The sequence below is a fragment of the Symphodus melops genome, assembly GCF_947650265.1.
Source record: "Symphodus melops genome assembly, chromosome: 13".
In the NCBI taxonomy this organism is placed as follows: domain Eukaryota; kingdom Metazoa; phylum Chordata; class Actinopteri; order Labriformes; family Labridae; genus Symphodus; species Symphodus melops.
The window spans coordinates 2,801,922-2,827,140 of NC_136703.1; the positions used below are offsets into that span (position 1 = coordinate 2,801,922).

Below are 25,219 nucleotides of genomic sequence, written 5' to 3' on the forward strand. Positions count from 1 at the left end.
AGCCTCGCTCGTCCCCTCTCTCTCTCTCTGTAACCCCATGATCCTCCTTGTATTAAAGACCCCACCCTCCTCACTCTCACTCTTTTTTATGCACAATCCACTTTTTTGTCTTCCTGTCATCTTCCCCTCCTTTCATTCTTTTCCTCTCCCTTCTGTCCTTTTTCCTTCCATCTTTTTTTCTAGCTCCACCTTCTACATCTGTTACAACACCACCCTTTACCCCCCCTGTCCTTATGACAAAAAATATAAACCGGGTCAGAATACAACCTGTAGTCCAGAGGTCGGACTTTTTCTTTGCAAGCACGTAGAGAGCAACCATTATATCATAATTGGTGATAGTACTGGAGCCTCAAACCTGCATTTCTGACTTAAAAAGCTAAATATTATGACAAGCAAAATATCCAGCTTTTCCAAAAACCATGAGGATGTCATGGTGGTTACGTCTACTTCCCATACAGTCAATGGTAGAAACAGAGAACCACCTTATCATAAAGTTCTGCAGAAAAAAACAAAAGTATAGACAAGGCGAAGGAGAGCGAGACATCGCTGACATGATTGTTTGCCAATGATGACATTTTATCATAACGTTAAAATCAGTTTTAATGAGTCTTCATTTTTTAGTGTTTTTATTTTAAACATCAATCAACTCTGCAAACCAAAAGATCAGCGACAAAGACTCTGTCTTCTACCACTCCTCTTCACAGTATGCTATAAGATGCAACAGATGTATTTTCAGGAAGTAGGAAAAATATACTACAACCCAGCCCTAAATTAAAGAGTCAGCAACTACACAATGAAGTGCAGAAGTGAAGCATTAAATGCTGAAAAAAAACCCAGGAGTGACTCAAATTGAGTAAATGAAATATATTGATGTCACTTGCATTGGGCAGATATCTTCGAACAGGACTAAAAAAGAAGGTGAGGTTGTTGGTTGGAGAGACTAAGGGCAGATGAACCCTGCCAGATAGACTAATTGTTCTTTTAAACACCCAAATCGTACAGAGGCCACGGTCCTCGTCGCAGCAGCTCTGGGTTTGAATCTGGCCCCTTTGCTAGTCCCTGCTCCCAAAATGTCCTCAACTGTTCCGTCCAAAACAGGGAAAAATTTGAAATCCACCAAATCTGTGCTTGTGGACGAGAAATGTGTCTGTAAATGGGAAACAAAAAGTGTGGCCTGCAGTGAGCCACGCAACATGATCCCAGCCGATAAGGGAGCATTAGTGCACTCCAATCTGCCTCTGCCAGCTGCTCTCCTTCTTCCACATCCTCAAGGAACATTTTTAAAATGGTACAATTAAAGAGGAACACTCTGGTCTCCTGACACCCAGAGCCGTCCACACATGTTACTCCAAGTCTGCGACGGCCTGCTGTACTATTAAAGAGCCTTGTTTCAATCAAGTGGTCCGGTATGGATCAGTACAGTTTGGTACTGTTTGGTTTGGATCCTGTTTGCGTTTTCCACAGCTAATCGTGCCCTATTTGGTAGGCAGTGCCGGTAACTGTGTCAGCTACGTAATAGCAGCGCGACATTGTGTACACCGCTAATAAATTATCTGGGGATCTTTCCCAGCTTCAGTCTATGGAAACGGCACAAAATGCGTGCCGTACCGAGACGAACCGAACTGAACCGCTGGGTGGAAACGTGGCTTAACGCAGCTGCACCTAAACGTGCAACGCAATGAAGCAGTTCAAACAGCTTCCCATAGCTGACTATAATATTGAAGGTGAAGCTGCGAAAGATTTACTGAACTGAGCAGATTTTTAAAGATGGAGAGGATGAGAGTGCTGCAGCACGGCAGTCGCTGTACGCTACACTGAGGTACATGTTTTGTGAGGAGACGGCAGCGAGTCGAAGCCTGATTAACTGTGAGAAACAGGAGGCTTAAATATAAATGCAATATCACAGACTGAGCTTCTTCTCCATTTGTCTGCCGGCACAGCTGTGGATGTCGGAGTCTTGGCAGGAGGAACAAGACTCTTATTGAGTGAAACACTCCTCCTCCGCTGGGAAACAGTGATGTGAAAATGAGACAAGGAAGAAATACTGGAGGTGACTCCCTTCTCGGGTTGGACCATCTCACAAACACTGACCTGGGGCTTGAAAAATTCTAATGTGGATTAATCCACAGCTGAAAATAGACACTGACGAAGGTCAGCATTTATTTCTTTTTAAGTGACACTGAAAACTTCAACTTAAAGACGGCCGAGGAGGACTTAAAGAGACGGCACATTTTACACATAAACGGTCCGTTCTGAAGAAAAGCCAGGACAAAGAACACTTTTATAAGAAGAATAACCCTTTTCTTTTTCCTTGATTCATAGCCGAGTGTGTGCATGCATCACTGTCTGTGGACTCATGTGTGGTGTTCATTTACGTAACAAAAACAAAAAAAAAAGGTTGATATTTTTGTTGGACGTTTTTGATTTGCACTTTAAGCTGCTGAGCACTTTAAGGTGTTGAGATTGTTTTCTCACTCGTTTGCTTTTACACAGGACGGTTTGGGCGCAGCAGTAGTTCAGTCTGTAAGGGACTTAGGTTGGGAAACGGAGGGTTGCTGGTTCAAGCTCAAGTGCAGATCAAATATGGAAGTTGGTTTGATGGCCACCAAACGAGCTCTCTGTGCAGCAGTCCCACTCTGACACGCTCTATGAATGCATGTGTTTGTGCACGTGTGTAGTTTGGGGTCGAGGTGTGTTTCAGAAGCATGTCTCTCAATAACGGGGTGTGAAACCAGAATTTCCCCTCTGGGAAGTATGAAACATAAATAAATAAATGAAATTATGGAAAAGTTTAACAGAATCTGCAGATTACACTTCATGTGTTAGTCCCTCTGTTTGTCAGTCTGAACAGCAGATCTCCAGAAACCTTGTTCTCTAATCTACCGAAAGTAGAGTAGCAACACAAGTCTCTCTCCTTCTCCTGCTTCCTAGCTCTATGTTTGGTGGCTGACAGGGGCAACCAGCCTGACAACAACACAAATGACTGAATTGGTAGATACGATCTGCAAATTTAGAAGCAATGCAATAAAAAAAAAAAAAGCAAAAGTCCAAAGCAAAGCCAAAAATGGAAAAAAGGCAACACATTAAAAAGCTTGCTCAAACATCTCCATTAACAGTGAATCAAATGTGTAAATGATGGAAAATCAAAAAAGACACAAACAGAACAAAATCTGTGAAACATGAATCACTGCAGATCCATCCATCACACCACGACGAAACAGAGAGAGATGTGTGAGGCGATGTGTGAATTGTCTTTTTCATGTACACTGAGCCGTTGCAGGCTGAGTAGCCTTCTTGGCCACCATAAAAAAACCTGCACTTTAATAGTAGACTTCTTACATTGCAATAAAATCCTGACTTTCACTTTTAGACACATCATAGTTGGCTTGAATATTAAGCGTTTTCTGCGATCAGATAAATGAAGTGATGTTTTGGAAATCAGGGGATATTTTCTCACGAGGATTAAAGAAGCTTTTCAATTCTTACAAAAACAGAAAGTCTGAAGGAGACCCTGTTTTACTTTTAAAGATCCTTTAGAAAAGGTATGTTTTTCCAAACCCACTGGTTCTGACATTTAAAGACGAGGGCTGGGTTTCCTAAAAAAAAAAAGTTGACCTCTTCATTTATTGGAGGAAGAAAACCTGAATGTGTCTCAAGCGTCTCTTTAAACCATTTCAGGGGCGTAAACTTCATTTCCAGTTCTCCCAAACTGAGAGTCGTGATTTGTTGCAGTCTTACGACATGCTGTAACATCACTCTTAGCGACGTTTCCCGACACAGCTGTGTGCAGTAATTACACAGGAATGTGACTGTGTCAGACGCCTTTCTCACCCGTGACTTTAACTCTCCTCATATCTGAGCTGTCCGAGCCAATCAGCAGCACGGAGCAGTGCGAGCCATTAGGATGTGTTTTGTGGTCAGAGTTATTATATAGAAACCACAATGTGAGCAGTATAGTGGAAGTGTTGATGGCAGCAGCCTGGGTGTAGTTTATGTCAAGCCTGAGAGCCGAGTCATCCGAGCATGAGGAGCTGTGTCACTTACATAAACAAAGGGAAACACTCAGTAAACTGAGTGCATGTCACAAGGTGGTCGTCTTTTAAGACCGGAAGGAATAAAAAAAACAAACTCCTCAGGCCTACCTCTGTGTCTCGTGTGTGTCGTCTCGTCCCTAATGGCCACAGATGGGAGCATTCGAGGCGTCTCTTGCACGGTCACATGAAGGAAATTGTCTTAATGTTGTTTGCATGACTCCCATCACAGACAGGCCGAGCGCTCCGTCACCGTCCTGTGAACAGACCTGGCTCATTTAAGACTCGGAGGGTGAGGTTTGTGAAAACACAAGAGTTCACAATGCTGTTTTGTTCCCTCTCTTCTTTCTGTTGTCTCCTGTCCAGGTGTGGCCACTGATTGCCCAACAAGGCTCACCTGGCCTCAGTGCTTAAAAGGCGTGTGCTGGCTTCAGCAGAGAGGCTTTTGGAGCTGGGACTGCTGTGATTCTCAGTCAGGGATTGTCTGCTGTGTTTTATCGCGTTAGTCTTAGTTGAGTTTGTGTTATTGAAATAAATCCATTTGTTTGACTTGGTTAAAGCATTAGTGTGTTTTTAATGGGTTAATCTGTGGCTGGTTGTTCGCCTGATGGTGGAGTGTAACAACGAGCAAATTAACAAAGTGTTTTTACATTTGTACATTCATCAGACGTTCCCTCTGAGCTTCGAGTTATTTGAATGTCAAGGCCCGTTTGTCCTGTCCTGTTCATCTTTTCAAACAGTCCGTCTCTGCTGCCGTCTCATCGTTAAAACAATCCACATTAGAAAACAAGTGTTATGTTGGGCCTTAGAAAGAGGTTTGGGGTTCACCAATTTTAGAGATAAGGCAGTAGATGGAGAAAGTGGGGAAGGACACAGGAAAGGAGACATAGCTCAGACCCCAAAATTGGATCATCCGCACGGAGGACCGCACCCCGAATATGAACCTTTCAGCCTTTAAAAGACTGTTTAAAGTCAGATAATAAAGAGTGCACGAATGAAACTGCCAATGTGTGGATTTTACGTTTCACAAGAGAGGAAGTTAAAACAACGACAAAAACGTGTTAGCCGTTAAGTCTCAAACGCTTTTCAAAAAACAATGAAGGAATCTTCCCAAACCAGACCACAAAGACAGAAAGAGCTGAGGGATTATATATTCCCAAATGAATCTGGATGTGGACCCGAGTTAAAGGCAGTTTAGTCCTTCCCAGAATCCTCTTTGTTTCTCTTAAGCAGCCATCAAGCTCTAAATCAGAGTCCTTTTCTGTGTGTCGTCTCATCCAGATATTTTAATTATTTTCTTACAGTCCACCAGCTGGTCATCAGAGCGCGATGTTAGCGCCCTCTTTTGACCAAAGACGTGCATGTGCACCGTGTTCAAGAACAGTGGAACAGTTCACTCAGGTGCGGGAGATTTAACAGCTTCATTTGTTTTTGGAGATTTGAACACCAAACATCCTTCCTTAAGTGAGTTCGGTTTTGTACATGTGCTTTTAAAGATCCATATCCTGTTTAGGTACCTGAGTATCAAAGAATATATACAAATCATAAAATGTTGCCACTCGGACCGTCAGTTAAAAAAAAGAAGAGTTCACTTGAAAGTGAATGCCTGACTTCTAATACCATGACAGAGCATGTTAAGGATTTGTGTTGAAATGGAAACTCACACTGTCCTGTTGAAGACCGTCTTCAGCAGCATTTTAGCGCCCTCTTCTGACCAACCACGTGTATGTTAAGATGTACAGATGCTGAAATACACTTCCTCTGCAGAACATGTTAAGTTTATCACACATTAAAACCTGAGGGTCTGTACTGCAGAGCGTTTAGGTGTGCTTTTCTCCAGGCACTATTTTTGTATTTCAAAGATTTTTTTTTTTAATTTAGATGAAAATTAGAACTGAGTTTAAAAATTCAGTCGAGGTGCACCAGAATAGAAACAACATTTTAATATCTGTACATTAAAGGTGTTTTACCTGAAAGTTTTCTCTGTATTCAGTGCTGTGATCACCTCACATCTTTCTTTTAAGATGGACATTTTGTGTCTTTGTGTCTCCTAAACCCTGCTTTTAGTTTCTCTTACTTTTAAGATAAGAGATTATCTTTTAAATATAAGAAACTAAAAGCACAGTTTAGGAGACACAACTTGTGTTCACTCTTGCACAAAACTCCACAATGTTTTGAATGAGCTGCCTTAGTGAATGCAAACAGCCAAATAGTTTCACTCTGACTTCCTCCTGCGCAGTTTGGAGCAGCAGGATGTAATGGGGGGAATTCGCCTTGAGTTAGTGGGACAGGACGAGGCGGTGACATTTACTGGTACACAACCATAGACTGAATGCATAAAACTGCTGCAATCGCTGTGCATGTAATTAAACAGATGCATTACGTTTTCTGTTCTCGTAAACTTACTTCTCTTTTGTTGTTATTTTCATTCAGTCTACTACACAGCGTTGATAGGACGATGAATATTCTCATTAGTGTGATATACGTAGGGGACTCTGCTGCTTCGTCTGCAACTGCAGCGTTCGTCCCCCTCCTGTTTGCATATCCAGAACAGTACTCCTCAAATATTTCTAGATATTTTCAGAAGTGTATCTGTGAAAACGGTGGTCATGCCTCAGGAGATCCCCCCCCCCCCCCTGCAGGAATAGTCTCTGGCTGTGAGGTGCACGAGTGAACAACCAGATCAGGAGGATTTCAGGGGTCTGTCCTCCTGAACGTTTCTGAACATTTGCAGGAGTCTTCTACACTAAGAGGGAACTTTTTTAAACCTATTCTCTAAAATCCAAGAGTTTGTAACTTTTAAAGAAAACAAACGGGACCATGGGGGATGTTTTGCATCATTATGTACAGCTGTTTTATTTGTGATTTCCCCAAAACATTATCAGTTTTTTTTTTTTTTACTACATACAATGCATGTAATCAAAGTACAATGAATCAACTTCAAAGACAAGAAGAGCAAAAAAAAAGAAAAGAGCAACACAACGTAATAAACAGGTGGTGATTCTGTTCACAGAGAGAGAGAGAGAGAGAGAGAGAGAGAGATTCTGTTTGTATAATACTATTTGTTTTGTTTACAATAAGGCTGCTGACGGTGCCATCAACAGCGCTGCCATGGCAACCGTATATGTTGAAGAGACAAGTTTCTGCTAGAAGCACTGAGGTCAGGTGAGATTTACTGCATGGTGGTGTGCATGGGTGACAGTCGAGGTTCTTATCTTGGGACACAACTACAACTTTTAGTTTGTTTTAATTTTGTCCTCTTAATGATGACAACACTTCCTGCTATGGGAGGTCACCATCTGCTGGTCAATCTTTAAAAAAATAGGTTTAAATCAAGACAAATTCAACTAAATCAATTTGTTGTTTAAGATTCAGTACGGTTTTAACACCAGATACTGTTTTTACGTTCACTGAATTCATCAAGAATAAATAGAAGTGCCGAATGAAATTAACGACTGACCAGCAGATTCAACGACGACGCGGCACCTCCCGAGAGCAAGCTACCCCCAACTCATAATACCGAGACGACAATTACAAAAGTGTGGATGTGAAGAGAGAAAGAGAACAGTGAATGGAACTGAATGAAACCGTCTTAACATCAAAAATACAAAGACAAGTCGTCCTGCACTCTGCTTTAAAGCCCCTGATATTGTCCCAAAATAAGGCTGTGGGTTTGAGGCACACCAAGGTACAACTGAGCTGAGCAACATGTGCATTTATGTTTTTTTTTTAAATTTATTTAAAAAGACATGACACTTTCTTTCTGTACTGGATGAATTCATGGTTTTATTTCTAACCACCCGGCTACCCCGAGGTGTGACTACAGAGATTAGAGGTTTTTTTTTAAAAAAGAGAAGAAGAAAACAAACAGAGATGATGACAACAAATCATTTGAGACGTCACATGTTTTGCAGAGCATAGAGACAAAACAACAAGTGCATCATTGGCAAAAAACTGCTGGTGAGGGAGAGAGAAAAGTGCACACAGGTGTGCGTTTTGTGTGTGTCCGTCTGAGTGTGTTTAGTGTTCAGTGTTGGTCTTTTTCAGTCAGTCTGTGTGTTCGCTCGTGAGCGCAGTCTTTCTCAGTAAGTGTGTGTGTGTGTGTGAGAGCAAGCGCATATTTTAAGAGGTAGCAGAGAAATGCAATCACAGCAACAGATGAAAAACAATCCTGAATGACGGCCAATCATCCGTTAGGACAGAAGAAAAGCCAGCTTCCTGTCTACCCGCTCTCCTAAGGTCAAAACATTTGACCTTTGAGGAGGAAATCCTTTATTTTTGAACACAAGCTTTTATTATGAAACTTGTACTTTGGAATTGGTTTGGAGTTGTGACAGTAGATCCACAGTGCTGGCAGCAGCGACAGCTGTAATCTAAACTTCAAGGCCAATAGGCTGGTATAGAGATGACATATTTTTGTAGGCCAACCCGAAAGAAATGGCGCCAGTGGTTCCTATGAAAATTGTCCTACGGGATTTTTGCATTGGATTTTGGATCATAGCAGAAAATAAACTCTGTGGCAAACACACGTTTCTGATGTTTAGCTGTTTTGTTCAGCAGGATCATCTTTACAAATGAACATCATTTAAATGACGTTTGAAGAGCTAATGCAGCCGAGAGAAGTAAAATGCTAACGTTATGCTACAAGCTAACTACACCGTGGTCGGTTTATTACAACGTCACGACCGCTATGCTTCAGCGATCTAATCAGCGGTTTTGACAAGCTAGCTAAACCGTAGCTTACTAGATTGTTTATCGGACTAATATTTACAAGAGCAGTGAAAAACATGACTAGAGGTTGTAGTGACGATTAGTGAGAGAGTTCCCGGCGTGATGACGTTTAATGTCTCTATGACAACCACTGTAGTCTCATTTAGCCACTCGTTAGCAACCGCCATTTTAAGTACACGTAAAAACTTTAAAATTCACAAGCGGGGGTCTTAGCTAACGTAGTTTATCTCGTCTAACAAAACGTCAACATCTCTTCAGCTTGTGTTAACCACAGACCTTATTTCAGGCATCTAACCACAAACCCATTCAAAATCCCCATTGACTTTTAGAGTTAGGAACCAAAGCTAACTCACTTCCGGGTTTTAGGACTCATGACTGTGCCAGTCTATAACAAGTCAAGTTCTTCTGGAAAAATGTAATATTACTCGCGAGAGGTCGACTTTAACAGACATCACATTGTTCTCCTCAAAGTGAGGATTTTAACCGTATCCTTTACAGGGGTTGGTTGTCTACCTTTGATTTGATCAGTTCAGTATTGAGTGCATGTCAAACAAACAACAACAGTCTTAAAATGACAAAAACAAACTAACCAATCAGAGAAAAGGTCCACCACCAACTCCCCGTGCTTTCAAAGAAAGAAGAACTGATTTAGTCTTCATTATTTTCTTTGTCAATCACCAAATCCCAATCAATATTTTTATAGGAATACTTTTTGGTTTGCCTCTGAGGATGAAACGACGATGAAACAGCCTTCGTCGCTGCTGACAGCTGAAGCGATCTACTTTAACAATCCACAAACTGCTCGGACCTTCTCATCCAAAGATGTAAAAATAACTACTCAACTTTTCCTGAGGCCAGACTCGAATGTGATGTTTTGGAAAACGTGGTTAAAATCCACCAGATTGTTTTAATTTCATATTTCAGGAATCACTTCACGTAAATAGAAATGTCCAATAAACCTTTTTTATGGCTTCATCAGACAAATGAATTTCATTATTAAAATTTTAAAAAATCACTTTCTTTTTTTCTCAATGGAAACTTTTTTTCTCCAAACGCTAATAAAACGTTACAGGGACACGTTATATATTTAACTGTTATGTTTCCATAACGGCCCAAAAATGTCAATCATCCTCGTCTTCATCATCAGCTGATTGCGATACAAACTGAGCAGAGCGTTAACTTGCACATGCTGTGAGCTGAAACGTGATTCATAAGTCAGTCAGATACAAAAAGTGATCACTAAAGGCTTGACGTGTCATTCACAGCATGTCTTTAAAAGGCCTGGTTTCGTGAAAGCAGCGAGCCAGTGAAGGACTCTGAGTGAAGCAGAGTAAAGAAGGCCAAGTGCCGAGGTTGAGCTGGAGCGTGTGTGTGAGACTTAGCAAGCTGTGGAACAGAAAAAAACACTACTCTAGACTATCTAAAATGGGATCCCAATGTTAGAAAGCCTTTTTAGAGGTTGGAGGAAAAGCGAGAGTCACAGGACACAAACAAAGCAGACTGAGGGGCCACACATACGACGTAGTGTTCCTTTAAGGGCAGAGCGCTTCTCAGAGTCCAAAGAGTAAATCGGAGAGTAGTCGCTCAGGTCCGATTAAAACATTGTGACGCTGCTGCGCCGGTCCAGCACCCTGACCTCCAGAAGAATAAGCGATACGCTAAGCCAACTTGTCTTCTGGTCAAAGCTGTTGACAGTGTCTCACAGCTGTATGTTTAGTAGTGTCATAAAAATAATATTTGAAAGGTGGTTCCCAAAATTAAGGAGGAGCGGCCAGAAGCAGGACCAGACGCATCCTGTCCCACAGGAATCCAAACGATCTTAACACTGTTTGCCACTGAAGTGTGCACGCTGCAGTTTCATGCTACATTCATATAACAGACTATTTTATCTTTTTTTTTTTTTTTTTAGATTTTCTGACAAAAAACGTGCTAGATGAACTCGCACTACCGACGTCTCCTTAAAATTTCTTATAATAAAATAATTTTCTATATTCCCAAACCTGCTGTCGGGTAGATTTAGCATTATTATTGTCTTTAAATGTCTAATTCTACAACTGCTGACGAAACCACTTTCATACCTCGATCTTTATTACAAAGCTAAACACAGAGAATAGGTTAGCTTAGCTTAGCATAAAACAGCTAGCCTGGCAGGGTCTGTAGTGAACACACTCTGCTCTCCAGAACTGACTTAACAACAAGTCATATCTTTTTTTTTTTTTAAATACACAAGAAGTGTTTTTAATAAATTGTTTTTCTGAAGTTGCCGCTCTCGCTCAGCTAACGTTCTGGCACCATTAGCTACATTTTCAATGGTCAGACATAAGCGTGGATCAGTTTCTTATGCAAGTCTGTAACTCTGAACCTGGAGTTAAAATAAATTCCCTCGCCCTCTGGGCTTATTTTGTTGTTTGTTTCACCTATTGTTGAATTCAAACCAGGTGAATACACTTGGTTTTGAACAACAACCGCTTCAAAAGAGCAAACTCTTAGATGTTTTACTTTATTCAGTTAGTTATTCAATTTTCCTTATGCTCGAGTCAGGTGAGAAAAGCTACCTGAACTCTGAAGCTACTTCAGGACGTCGGTGTTCCCACAAACGAGTTTGACACCTACACCATGTCGTCATTATGTGAATGTAGCATCATGCATTTACACACCTGAGTGGTGACATGACACTGACCGGGTCTCTCTCTGATTTTACTGACTTTACAGATTTGTATTCTTACACTGAGATTTGAGGTAAAAAAAAAAAAAAAAAAAATCATCCAGCATTTGAAATCGAACCGCCTTAAAAAGGAAAAAAAATACTTTACATATAAACAAAAACCCTTCTGAGTAAGTGTTAAAATTGTAAACACAATCATGCTGCAACTAAACGTGTGTTAATACACACACACACACACACGCACACACACATACACAGAGTATATATGTGCGGAAGGGGAGAGGTAGTATGTTGGGTTAAAAACGCAGCGCCGAAGCTTGGCGTCTGTTCGTAGAGACGACAAAGACAGAAAACACAGAATGAGGCAGCGATGAGGATCGAGTGAGTAGAGCTGAGTGACAGTTAGAAACATCAAGAACCATTGGGATCCACTCATATATTGACTGGTCTACTGGCGAGAGGATTCTACAGGACAACCGTCCTCTTTTCAAAAACTGGCAACTGTACGTTTATCGTTAGGATGAAGAACACTGCGGAGGAGAGGGTCGTCGTTTTGTGTTGTGAGTGTATGCTGTGTGTTTATGTTTGGTTCCCTTAAAGGCTATTGTAAAAAAAGTCATTCTGTAAATGATTACTGAGGTATCTGTTAAATGTTTCCAGCTGAGAGAGGTTTTGTAAGTAAGGCTACTGAGGTGGAGCTGCTGACCTGGTTTGAGGGGACGAGGGGGAGAGAAGGGGAGAGACCGCCGCCTTGTTTCGGTTTATTTGATCACTAATGGCCCTCTCATGAAACTCACACCAACTCTGAGTGTTCAAGTTGTGAGGCAGATCTATCATGAAGCCACATTTACTTCCATGTAAAGGGAAAGAAATGCAGCCCTTTTTTAATCTGAAGGGAACCCCCGCAGAAAACCGGAAAAAGAGCGTGCGCAGCATCTCCCTGTCGTCCCCCTGTCCAAACAGATGATGTAGAAGTTGAAGTTAAAAGTATGAAGTCTCCTTTTTATGTAGTTCAAAAACTATTCCTAAACAACATGATGATTGTTTAACAACAACAAAAAAAAATTCCAAGAGCTGCAATGCAAGACACCGAGTTGTGAGAAAGGTAATGTCACACTTTGGGTTTAGGAGGCGACATCTCATCGTCAGTCACTGCACACACCGCCTGTACAGCACGTCACTACGTCCGCATGTGGCAATTCTCGTTTTAAAAATACTTTTTCTCCTAAGATTTCTCTATACAGATCTACACAGTCTTCTTGAGGTCCAATCCAAACTTTGCTTTTCTTCCTGGGGGCAAAAAAAGAGGAGCTATTTCTGCATTGTCTTTTTCACAGTAAAGTGACACGTCCGATTGTGAAGCAGCTAAATCTGCGACTCCTATCAGCCCTTGGTGAACCACAGTTGTTGTTGTTTTTTTTGATTTTTTTTTCTTCCAAAAAGCAGCGCCTGAGTGGCTGCTGAGTTAAAGCTATGAAGAGTAATCCTGCTGTAGTTGGCTATTGCAGAAAAGGAGGCGGTTAGATGGTTGAGTGATGGATGTAGAGGCACGCCCATGCTGTCGCCAACGCCACTGGCTGAATCCTGTGTCAGTCATGTGAGGCAGTGTTAGTTCACGATCACTTGATTGTGTTGGACATCCCGCTTCTGGAAAAGCAGATGTAGCTGTTTTTCTTTACTTTTTTTGTACAGAGCTGGTGACTGCCTTTCCGTTAAAAATGAAGAGATTAGTTTCCCCTCCCACCAGATTACAACTCCAGGTGTTTTCCTCCATGAACAAACAGGAAGGTGACTGGTTGCCCCTGGTCTTCCTCGTCTGAACAAAGAGTGAAGCCACGCATTGGTTCTGTATTCACTCCTTTCAGATCAGTCCATAAAAAGGGGGGAAGGGGCTCTCAATCATTTGCACTTGGTAAAAGGCTCCAGGAGTCCACCATGCTCGTCTCTGCTTCATTTAAAACGACGTTCCAGCGCAGAAAGCAAAGCGCTAGCTAGACAGCAAACTCTGACACGCATTAATATCGACAATCAAGAAAAAGAAAATTGAGTGAAAAAAAAAAAAATCACCAAAATGAAGATATAATGGGTACACTGTATAATTGTCAAAAGCTTATCGATAGACCTCAGAAAAAGAGAGAAAAGATGTACATCCATAAGCTTGAAGGGGACGCAGAGGACACTTCCTGGTTGAGCTGTTGGGTGCCTGTGAAAACCTGCTGCGGAGTCAAAGACGCTCAGACTGATGTTTTGAGTTCAGATCGTGCACGGGTCTCAGCCGCTGGGAATGTTCAGTCACATAAAGCATTTGCAATCAGAACACATTTATGGGTGTCATCATTGCAAGAGTAAGGACGAGCATCGTCTTGTTCTTTTAAAAGTGACAATAACGACAAGTGTGGCGGTGCCCCCTTTTCCAAAGTTGATTACAGTGTGCTGAACCCGATCGCCGCTCTGCCCCACCTCTCTCTCTTTAGGCAAAGCAACCCGAGACGATGCAAGAGTTTGGTGTTTCGATCTTCACCTTGGAGCGGCTACACACCACTAAACATTTTGCATAATTATTTGTAAAAATATGGGCAACCTTCCTTGCACATGTAGCCATTTTAATGTCACACTTCTTAGTTTAACTGTTTACTGTCAGTCCTCTTTTTTGTTTTCTTCAGATTTTTGGTCGGGGGCATTTCGAGGAATGACTACTTCTTCGCAGCTTTTTGTAAAGTGTCTTCACATAGCATGAGATGTGAATTGCCGCTACACAATTAATTAAATTAAATTGATTGTTTCTTTAGTCCCCAAAAGAAGTGGGGAAGCTACATTAACATGGCAGGAAGGGATGACAATCGGGACTGAGCCTTGATCTGAGACCAGATGCTTGTCTCATGTGCTGAACGTCAGATTTTTAAAAAAAAGCCAAACTGGTCAAACCCAAATCCAGCAGACTTCTACTGGGCGCCCAAGAACTAGCCAGATATTTTACCAGGAGTTGCACCTCGGTCCATAATAGTCGAATAAAACATAGGAGTCCTTCTCCTAATTTGCATATAGTGCTGTATCTCCAGAGCATCTTGCCATCAATAGCTAATAATTCTCGTATTTTGCCTACATTAATCTCTAACTATGTACAGACGTAGCAAGTGGTATTTACAAAGTTTGTCCACAAGGGGGTGATCCAGGCCTGCGTGAGGGGTGAGCATGCAATGTGTTGACAGAAAGGTGATATGATATGTAGTGATGTTGAAATGTAAGATCCTATAAACCTCGCTTATGTGGCTGGTGTTGAAATGATATAAATGTGACTATAAAGTATGAGGCTTGATTTTTATATGAAGTATAAAAAAGTCTCTCTCTCGGTTTACAAACTCTCCGTTTAGAGCTTCACAAGGATTTCATTCAACACACACTAGATGCTTTATATACTGTTCACTTCTGCGCCGTGCTACCACCTGTACAAAAGCTTCTTTGCCCTGAAACGAAACAAAGCTTATGATGATGATAATATGTAAATGTTTGACGAGGGGAAAAAAAAAAAAGTCTCTCAACGTACGCTCTCTGATGGGGCCTTTTTTAAAATTTAACAATAATGTCCAAATATGCTCATGCAACCTGTCTATTAAATGAGTTAAATATGAACAGATAAGCTCAGGAATGAAAATCTTTAGTAATCATTTGAACAAAAGTTTCACCGTTAGCTTACGTATGCTGTTATTTTGTTTTGATTAAAAATCACAGTGATGCCTATAGAGCTTCAAAAACAATCTCTGTCTTCTGATTGTAAGCTTACGCCACACACACCATAAACACCAAGTACACTACATCAGACAAACTTTTCCCTGAGGCAACAGCCGGTAGTTGGCTTCTGTCCAACTATCTAGCTCTAACTGTCTTAGCAGCAATCTAATCAGCCGAACAAATATTTCATTTGGATAATTACCATCGGCTAAAAACGTGACGTTGTGTCTGCGGATGTCAGTCTACAAACTTCACAGGTCCACACACACACACGACAAAAAACATCAACAGAGAAGTGCTTCCCTGCACTAAACCCTCAGTCAGAGCCTGTACACACACCCCCTTGTGGTCCATCAATATTCTCATAAACTGTACACACATCACCAAAACAGAAGAACTCCTCGCACACTTGTCAGTGCGCTCCAATGTGTGTGCGTGTGTGTGTTTAAAAGAGCGCACACACACACACACAGCTGAGGAGGGGCCTTCCTATCTTTTACATTATACAACACTCAGAACTGTTTGCTTTCTCAGAAGCAACCACTCTCTTAAATATATATTTTTATATATATATTTATATATATATATATATATATCAGCTTATACGTATCATTTATATTTAGATAACATTATACATACATTCTTGCTTTGTGAAATTCCCCTCAGGGAACTCTAACTGTAGCATGTCCTCTCCATCCATCCTAACTCCTTTACTCTTTTTCCTCCACGTCTCCTTTTCTATCCCCCCCTTTTTTTTTTACGATACATCACTCCAACGTGAGCTTCAGCCGGCGGTCTGAAGCCTCTCTTAGTTTGCACAAACACTGGTACGCAGGGCATGACGACGCACCTGCTAGACTCTTAACTCGATAAGTTGAAGTATTTCCATGCCTTTTTCTGAAGCTTGCTCTTTGCTGGTTAAGTAGATATTTGATATATTTGGATGTCTTTGCTGTTAAAATCTGTAAATGTTTATAGCTATCTAACACTGGCGAAGTAATATGGCTAGAAGTATATCTGAACCTCACACGCGTCAGCATGGTTAAAAGAAGTAAATCGGAGACTATTCCTGTCAGTCATCGCGACGACGTGAACATGGAACAATGTTATGAGGTTGATGGTATAAAGGATGTGAAAGTCACACCCGTCGAGCTGTCATCACTGTAAAAAAAAAAACAAAAAGAAAAAGGCAGGAGTCCAGCGGTAGGATTCAGAGGTGGTGATGAGAAAGGTGTTGTTTGATGTTCCACAGAGGGGGGTCTGGATGGAACGGCGTTTACCGCCGTACTGTGTTTGCAAATCCAGAGGTCAGATATCATCCGGGTATCCCAGTACTGCAGAAATCCGGTTCATGTTCTGGTGTCTAAAATCCATTAATCCAGAGGTCCAGGTGTCTGCTGCTTGAGGTCCAGAGAAGCGGAGGAGGAGGAGGAGGAGTAGGAGGAGGAAGAGAAGCAGGAGGAGGAGGATGAGCAGATTATGAAGAGGTGATTATCCTTCGTTCTCCCACATGTCCAGGTTTAGCAGAAATGGGGGGGGTGGGGTGGGGGGGCTTGGGTTGTTAAATCCTCCTGTGTGTGATGAGTGTGTAAGTAAGAGCTTCTTCTCCTCCTCTGCTATGACACCTCGCTGCCGAACACCTCCAGCACCAGCGGGGTGAGCTGCATGCTGTGCTCGGGCTGGAAGGAGAGCGAGCGGTACTGTTTGGAGTGCTCCTCGTTCAGGCTGCGCAGGTCGGCCAGCTTCTGGATCATTTTGGCGTAGAGGAGGCGCCCGCCCGGGTGGTTGACCCGGATGTAGGCCTGTAGGGTCTCAGACATGTGGTCCTGGAGCTGCTCAATGCGGCCGTGGTCCTGGACGCCGGGGCGATCTGCCGTTGATTAGTGGGGACGATACAGAGGAGGGAACAAAACCGTTGTGTGCAGAGCATGTGGGGTGGGGGGGTCAGAGGGGTGCATGGGGGGGGGGGGGGGGGGGGGGAGAGAAAGAGAACATCAGTGTTTTGTCTTTTAAATCAATGCCACTGTAAAGTGGAGTGTAATTGTGGTCTTTGTTTGCAGGTCACAGGCCATCATACAGCAAACACTATTTTAATATGGTGATTTCATGCACACAATATAAACACTGTACTGCTTTTCTGTTTGTTATTGTCCTCCTGACATTCACTTAAACAGTTTGTTGATTCCCTTTAGTGAACGTACATCATGTGAGTTTGTGCATGAAGAGGAGAGGGCAGTTGAGAGCAGATACTGTTAATAGACCCTCAGATGATACCACACTGTGCGCTACTTTAGAGTTTAGATTTTTTTAAACATCTGGGAGTGTGACTTCATCAGCACTTAAAAAAAAAAGGAAATAGCTTGAGAGGTTCCTGGAAAAGCTTAAATTTATATTTCCTCTTTTAATTCTCATTCTTTCCCCAGTTTTAATGACCAAGCTTTGGACAGCCAGTTAGAGTAAATCTTTTCTGTATGTTGTTGTTTTTTTGGAGTGGTATGGCCTTCTTTTCTCTTTGTTTGAATAGCTTTCATATTTGACTCAATGAAAATGTCAACACAGGCTGCCTCTGACTGTATGCATGAATGCACTGAGAGCAGTGATTGAATACTTCTGTTACAGACGTATCTCTGGCGTTTATTTTTGTACTTTGATAGTGGTGTAATAATGAACATAAGGCATTATATAAATAGTCTAACGTCAAATTAATTAAAAGTTCAGTGGCTCACTGATTCCCGTTACTGATCAACAGGGGAACCAAACAATCTTTAAGATGTTGAGATGTGATGAGTCTGGATTATCTGCATAATGGCATCATTTAAATCATTCACAGTTTTTTTTTTTTTTTAAATCACTGAATCTCACTTACTATGTTTTGACACTTCATACTCGTTTGTCATGCAGGAGAAGCTTTTTCATGCACTACTGGCTGCATCATACAATAATGTTCATCTAGCAACACAAAACCCTTCACTGCACTGTTTATATTCTTCTGACATTGTGTTGCGAGTCACTCAATCTGCTAACAATCTGACTCGTAAAAACATGGCACAGCTGGGAGTGTGGCTACACTGTGAACACACAAACACGAGCAGTACCTGGGGAGAGCAGGCAGATGGCCATGAGCAGCACGTGCTCCTCCTCGTGCAGGTTGAGTTTCTTCAGACCGACCTGAAACTTCACCAGCGGCTCCAAGAGCTCCAGAGTGTGACCGGCTGCAGAGGACAGCACAAACATACCGTCAGAACTGTAGAACCAATCCCGCACGAAGCCGGGGTTACACATGTCATGCTTTTTAATTCATTAATGAAGCTTTATGCAGCGGCGTGCGGCACAGAAGAATCGTCACTCTGTGTATTGCACACACAGAGCATCAAGACTGTGCGAGTACCAAGAAGTGAGTGTGTGCTTGTGGCAGCTTTACTGCTTTAATGAAAATACCTGAAGTGAAAACCTCATAGTAATGTGAAAGTGTGCATAGAAAAAGCAGTGTGTGGGTGATCCTTGAAAAAGCCTGACTTATATAACTTGTTCAGATCCCCCACCATTCCAAGAGAGATAACTCTTCAAGATGTGTTCGTGTCTGAAGTCCTCGGACTGCAGCAAAATACACAAACTTATTTGATTGGATATCTTTAAGCCGACCAGAGTTACAAATCAATATAATAGACTGCAGCAGAGCAACACCCCCTTTTTATATCGCAGGAATGGCAAACCATTAGCCAGGGCGAAATCACAACAGCAGCACATTTGAATACAGATAAATCATTTTGTGCTCGACAGGCAGAGGGATGGTGCGTCCACTAACAAAGCACAGTAATATCACAAGATTGTGCAAATTTGACACTGCATGTGTCTACAGCCTATTGTAGAGAGAAGTGTACGACATGCATGCAAACCTGACTCATAACTCCACTTAAAGCTGCTAAACACAAGAGCACGATGAGACTGACACAGCCTGACGTTCAACTCCATGTGTTACGAACGACAGCTTGCACACTCGTGTCTTCGATAGCGTCAGCCATCGCATCGAAATAGTACTGGCTAGTTAGCAAGTTAGCTGTTTGCACTTCTTGCGAGAGAGCTGCAAGCCACTGCCAAACTTACAAAGTGCAAAAAGCACACGAGGGGCGCGATCTGTAGACGCGGGATAGACGCCGTTCCCCGTGTTGAAAGCTGTTTTACTACGAGATCAACTTTAAAAGAACTATATTCAGGTTAAACAGTGACATATTGTTGCTTTAAAGCAGCAGCAGGCTGCATAGAAGACTCCTTTATCTGTGTGTGTGTTTATATATTGTGGACAGAGAGCATCATTTCCTGACCTACATGTGAGACGGACTGAGACGAGAGTGTGTGCTTGTGGCTCTTTCATTGCATCAATGAAAATACTTGAAGTCCAAACCTCGTAGTAATGTGAAAGTGTGCATAGAAAAAGAAATGTGTGTGGGTGATCCATGTGAGAGTCTGTTATATAAGATGGTGAAAATCCCAGCTGTGTCATCAGTCAGAGTGTGTTTCTATCAATAACGTGCGAGGTGAAGTGTCCTTAAAGGAAACTTCACAACCACTTGGTATGGAAGGAAAAAGAGGCGAGTGTGTCATCAAAAAAAAATTATTCTTTGATATACTGTGTACAAAATACACCATTCATATGTTTCTGTTCTGATTCTGCAGTTTCTATAAGACAGGGAAATAAAACCAACCCTTTGTAACGTCAGTGACGCAGTACTTGAAGTCGGGTCCCCCGCAGCTCCAGGACATGTCCTCCAGGTTGAACGACTGGTTTGAACGCAGCATGATGATCTCGATGGCACTCGACTTCAACAGAGCGATCTGGTCTTCCGCCGTCAGATCTCTAAAAAAAAACAAAAAAAACATGGTCAACTTTCCCATTGTGACATCACAAAGGGGGCAGTAACCCCTCCCCCAGGGGGGTGTTTGTTCTGCCTTCTGACCTCAAAGAATTTGGCATGGTGCAAAAAGGCCCAAGGCACACGCCCTTCCAGAAAAGGGGCGTGGTCAACCCAGCTCATTTGCATTTAAAGCTACAGCCTGTTCAGAACAGAACTCAGAGTGACTATGAAGTTAAAGCGAATAACATTTTTAAACAATTAAAGTGGTGCAATTTAATTAGGACAAAGATACATTTCAAACTGGGCACAGGAGAAATAAACAACCAATTTGTTATCACAGCATTCTCACTCTCAACACATACTCAAACACCCACACATCATGTTTTTAATCTCAACAAGATCCACTTAGCTGATACGTTTTTTTGGTTTGTTTTTTTGTCCCACCCACTCTTGTTATTGTGTGTGTATGATAAGCATGCAGAACAACTGTATTATATGGTTACTGTAGGGACAGAGTGGCCAACAACACAAGAGGTGTGCAACCTTAAATGTGCAGTTAACACGTGAAGGTGCAGAGTTACAGGATGTGGATCTTCACACACTGACTGACGCAGCTGTGACTTTAAGATAAACACTAAAACACTCATGGCTTCAACTTTTTTTTTTCCTGTGATGGTTACTCTTCTTTCTCTCCGTTATCAACGCATCCTTGTCTTGCTTTGTTCAGAGTTCCTTTTGTTATTTCAGGGTAGACTTATTGAGTGCTTATCCAGTTTTACACTACGAGGGTTTGTAATTGTTGGTCTGTAGATGAGCAGAGGCCAAAGAGTTGTATTCAGTGTTTGACAAATCTTAGCTAAAGAAATTAAATAACATCACATCACAAATGATTGCATAATTGCATTTATGGAATAGACAGGGATGGGCTGATTACAAACACGCACACACACACACACACACACACACACACACACACACACACACACACACACACACAGACGCACACAAACACAGACAAACGCACAGACATAAAATGCGACATTGTGAAACCAAGGTGACATTTGTTCTATCCACTTTAAAAGTCCACTGAATGATCTTTTTATATAAAAAGCGAGGATTTTTTGTTTATTTTTTTTAATTTTACATCTTCATTCAATCCTGAGGAAAATTCACTGTACTTCGGGCCTATGTGCTTGATAAGCATTATACTTCACTACCTTCCATACATTAATGTGTCTTAACAAAACATCCATGAATGGTCACTTGTACACCGACATGTCTTGATAAAAGAGTGAAGGTTTTAATAAATGAATGAGATAAAGGCCAAAGAAACACTTCCTAAACACCTTAATACATGTATGTATAATCCAGCTGTGACACGCTGCATGCAATCAACCCACAATGAGAACATACTGTACATCGACAAGTAAACAATTATTGTTGTGCATCACAACAAACAAAAGCATGCATGCGTCACGTACGCTCGTCTGGCAAATGTGCCCCCCCATTCTTGTACATCATGGTCTGTGTGTGTGTGTGTGCATACATTGATATACTTGCCTCAGAGCTCAGCGTGCGTCCATAAAGCTACAGCCTGTTCCAGTGTATTCTTGGAAGAGCTTGTTTGTTTGGGAGGGATAATAGCATCTCACCTTACCCAACAATGAGTGTGTGGGAAGCAAACCAGCGTGCTGGGCGTGTGGGTGGGGAGCGAGCCTCTGTGTCTGTACGTGCTGACAGTCTAATGCAACTGAATTTACCAGTCAACAAATGATTACCAGAAGTGAGTGAAACGGCAGATTGCTGCGGGGGCTACAAAGTTTAATTTTCAACACGGCATGGGTGTGATTTATGGTAGTTTTAGAAGAATTGTATTGTTTCATACTTTCTCTTTTAAAAGTGGCAAAGTGACATTTTTATATAGAGCAGTATTCAACGCTAACAAAAGGAGAAAAACTTCCATATTTGGAAGCTGGAATCAGCAGACTGCATTTAAACAGCTTCTACTCCAATTTAAAAATATATATTACTCCTTAAACAAATACTCAATAAAATTAATTTTTGACCTTTAAGGCTGCAAGGATAAAAAAAAGACACAGGAATGCATGCCTCTCTGTTTCACAATGTGCCTGTCCACCATGTCCACGTAAATGAGCCATCACAGTGTGTGTAGTTTGCACCTGAAGCCGGGGATCATCTTTGCAAAGCCGATGACCTTCTGGATGCTGTAGGAGACCAGGTCAGCCAGGTGGGGCAGCATGGAGAGCTTGGTGTCCTCCTCACTGGAGTCCGGACTGCTCGCCCCGTCCTGGTACATCATTAACAGGTTGCTGAAGTTCATCTTGTTGTCCACCGACTCTGTTTGAGGAGGGGATTAGAGACGGGATGAGAACAGACGGGTCATGCAGGGAGAGGGGAGAGGCGGCGTAAGGAAGTGATTAAAAGTCAATGTTTACACACAGAAATAGCAAAAAGCCGGAGACGGGGGGAAACCAGGTGAAAGCAGCAGGTGAGTTCACAGTGACAAAAAGAAAGCAGAACTGCAATGATGCATGTTGTAATTGTCAACTTTTGCACGTTTTCAAAACTTTTCTTTGGCTATAAATTGTTTAAAAACATATTTTGAAAAGTCAGAGTTGCGGTACAATAAATTAAGATTACGATGTTTTAAACTCCATATTATGTCCGCAACATTAAATGAAATCTAAAACTAAAGAACTCTTCGTCAAATAAGAAAACATTCTCAGTCCACTCATCTCACGTCAGTCTTTTTCCTTCGAGCCCTCAGATGGACCGACGCCGTGATCAAAGCCTGCACACACCTCACGATCTGAACCGTTCCTTTTTAACTTGAACATGAAGTCTTAACGACGCAACTTGTTCAAAACCGATCGTGCAACCGCTTCAGCAAATAAAAAAACGAAAACAAGCACATTTGCTAATAACATCATAAAAATATGGATGCTTGGCGGCCACGAGGTGATAAAAAAATCGCCACTCAAAATGTCCAACTATATGCTGTATTGACTTTTCAGATTGTTGAAAGCAAGTGAATATAAAGTTATAGTTCCATTAAACAAATAAAACACCTGGAAATAATCTCTCCCCATTAAGGCATCTCAGTTCACAATTCACACACAAACAGGAACATGAACACACCAAGGACGACACAAAACTTCTGCAACGTGAAACCCAATCAGAACCTTTATGTAAGTAGGTGTGAGTAATAATTGTATAACCTTGAGCGTTGAATGGTACACTGCTCAGAATTACCTTGAAAGTTTACTCGTATTTAAAATATCACTGGACCTCGACCCTGAACGGGTGAAAACAAACAAGGGCAGAGGAGGAGGAGGAGGAGTGTTGGTGAATCTCACCGGGTGAGTGGTTGAATGAGTCAGACGAGGCGTCAGACAGAGAGTGAAGGGAGGCGGCTCTGCTGGCACTGCGTGTTACCGGCCCTTCACGCACCGGAGGCTGTGGATGCACGAGGAGAAAAAAACCCCCCCCACAAATATTAACACAATCACAGCTTGGTACACCGCAGCCTGGAGCTTAAGAGTCTAATCCTGTACAAGAACAGATAATGAGCACACACCAGGAGCCGGCTTCACACTACAGGGTCAACAAGTTACCTGGATCATCCCTCATGTTCCTTTAACAAGGTGTAAACATGTTTAGGAGCGCGATAAGTCAGATTGGTTTTACATTTCAAGTACGGTTCTATGATGTCATCTCATTAATCATAGTGTACTCGATTACACTCGTACGGATTAGTAGAGCACACAACAGAACCGTTAAAGGTCGGAACCAGCCAATTAAATCCTGCTGTGTAAAATAATGATTACCTTTCATAATGACAGGAAACATCAAACCAGTCAATTTTGGGGGGCGGCAGTAGTTCAGTCTGTAGGGACTTGGAGGGTCGCACATATGGAAGTTGGTCTGGTAGCTGGAGTGGTTGCCCTTGAGCAAGGCACCGAACCCCCAACCACCCGAGTATGTCAAATAAAATAGTTAGTCGGCTCGAGAAGAAGTTTATCGTGTAACTTTATTGAGGGTCTTAGTTCAAAGTGAATTCCATTGACGAGCGGATCATTCTTGCAAAATATAATAAATTGGTTTATAGTTTATTAGTTTATAATGATTTAAAAAGTAGTTTAAAAAGTTTTTTTACAGAGCGTAACTGTTGACGTCTGTGAATGTATTTAAAGACACAAGCCTAACAGATGTCCGTCTGGGTCCTTTAAATTAAGAAACTATTTCCTGCCAATCAGGATTGAGAATTTTCTTTTCTGTCATGTGACTTCTCTGCTGAAAACGCAATTTAATAAGGTGGTGGTATTTCCTGCAATTTAAGCATTCTTATATCTTCTTTGTTCCCCCATTTTTTTTTTTAAAGTTTTGAACATTTTTCTCCTCCACAGTGCCAAAGAAATACGTTTCCATGGCAGCAGGCTGTTATTTCTGAACTACATAAAGTACACAATGGTGTGTGCAACTTGTTTTGATTAAAAAAGTCTGTTTTCTTTCAGTTATTTTTTTATTTTCTTTGCACTGGAAAATGTAGTAACATGGGCTGATGGCAAGCTTCAGGAGACTCTCCCTGCTGCAGCATGACATCATGAGGAGCTCCACCCAAATTCAATAACAGGAACAAACTGATGATGTCAACACTGTCAGTGTGGTTTTTTGTGACAAAAGAAATGTTGCACTGGACTAACCCTGAAGCGGGAGAAGTCTGAATAGGAGGCATCGTAGGTCTTGTGATGAGCTTCCACCAGAGAGGAGATGATCCGGGCCTGCTCCTCGTTCAGACGAGGCCTCATCGCCTCCCGGGCTGCCTCCTCCTCCTTCCTCTTTACGATCATGTCCTTCTTCCTCTGAACCTCCTCGTCTGTCAGGATGACTGCAATAGATCACACGTTGGAGAAGTTATTCAAATAGTCTGAGGTTAAAATTCACAAGGACGCTTTGCTTCGACCGCTGCGTGTGAGTGTCCCGAGCATGCAGCCAGGATTCAGCACTCAGTTATTACACACGGTTAAACGTGAGTGTCTTTAATTCACTTTATATGAGGTTGTGGCATGAAAGTATTGATATTTTACTTCTTGCTCAAACATGTTAGGAAGGACGTCATGAAATTTAGCCAAACTGGGATCAAGTTTTAAGAATACGAATACGGCGCTCCTTCAGCCTTGAAAGCAGGT

General features: G+C 41.9%; 2 protein-coding genes across 2 annotated transcripts in view; both read right to left on the reverse strand.

Annotated features, from left to right (window-relative positions):
* Positions 1-4,413, reverse strand: part of hdac7a (histone deacetylase 7a) — a 64,190-nt gene extending 59,777 nt beyond the window's left edge. The window contains exon 1 of the mRNA XM_079358914.1: positions 4,143-4,413. Within this exon, the coding sequence (XP_079215040.1) occupies positions 4,143-4,194 (52 nt within the window). The 5' untranslated portion in view covers positions 4,195-4,413. The remainder of the gene's footprint in view (positions 1-4,142) is intronic.
* Positions 4,414-6,857: 2,444 nt separating this feature from the next.
* Positions 6,858-25,219, reverse strand: part of LOC306834540 (vitamin D3 receptor A) — an 81,040-nt gene continuing 62,678 nt past the window's right edge. Inside the window, exons 5-10 of the mRNA XM_079360520.1 lie at positions 24,734-24,918; positions 23,387-23,486; positions 22,190-22,367; positions 19,860-20,011; positions 18,252-18,368; positions 6,858-17,026 (exon numbers count right to left, since the gene is read on the reverse strand). Of these exons, the coding sequence (XP_079216646.1) occupies positions 16,773-17,026; positions 18,252-18,368; positions 19,860-20,011; positions 22,190-22,367; positions 23,387-23,486; positions 24,734-24,918 (986 nt within the window). The 3' untranslated portion in view covers positions 6,858-16,772. The remainder of the gene's footprint in view (positions 17,027-18,251; positions 18,369-19,859; positions 20,012-22,189; positions 22,368-23,386; positions 23,487-24,733; positions 24,919-25,219) is intronic.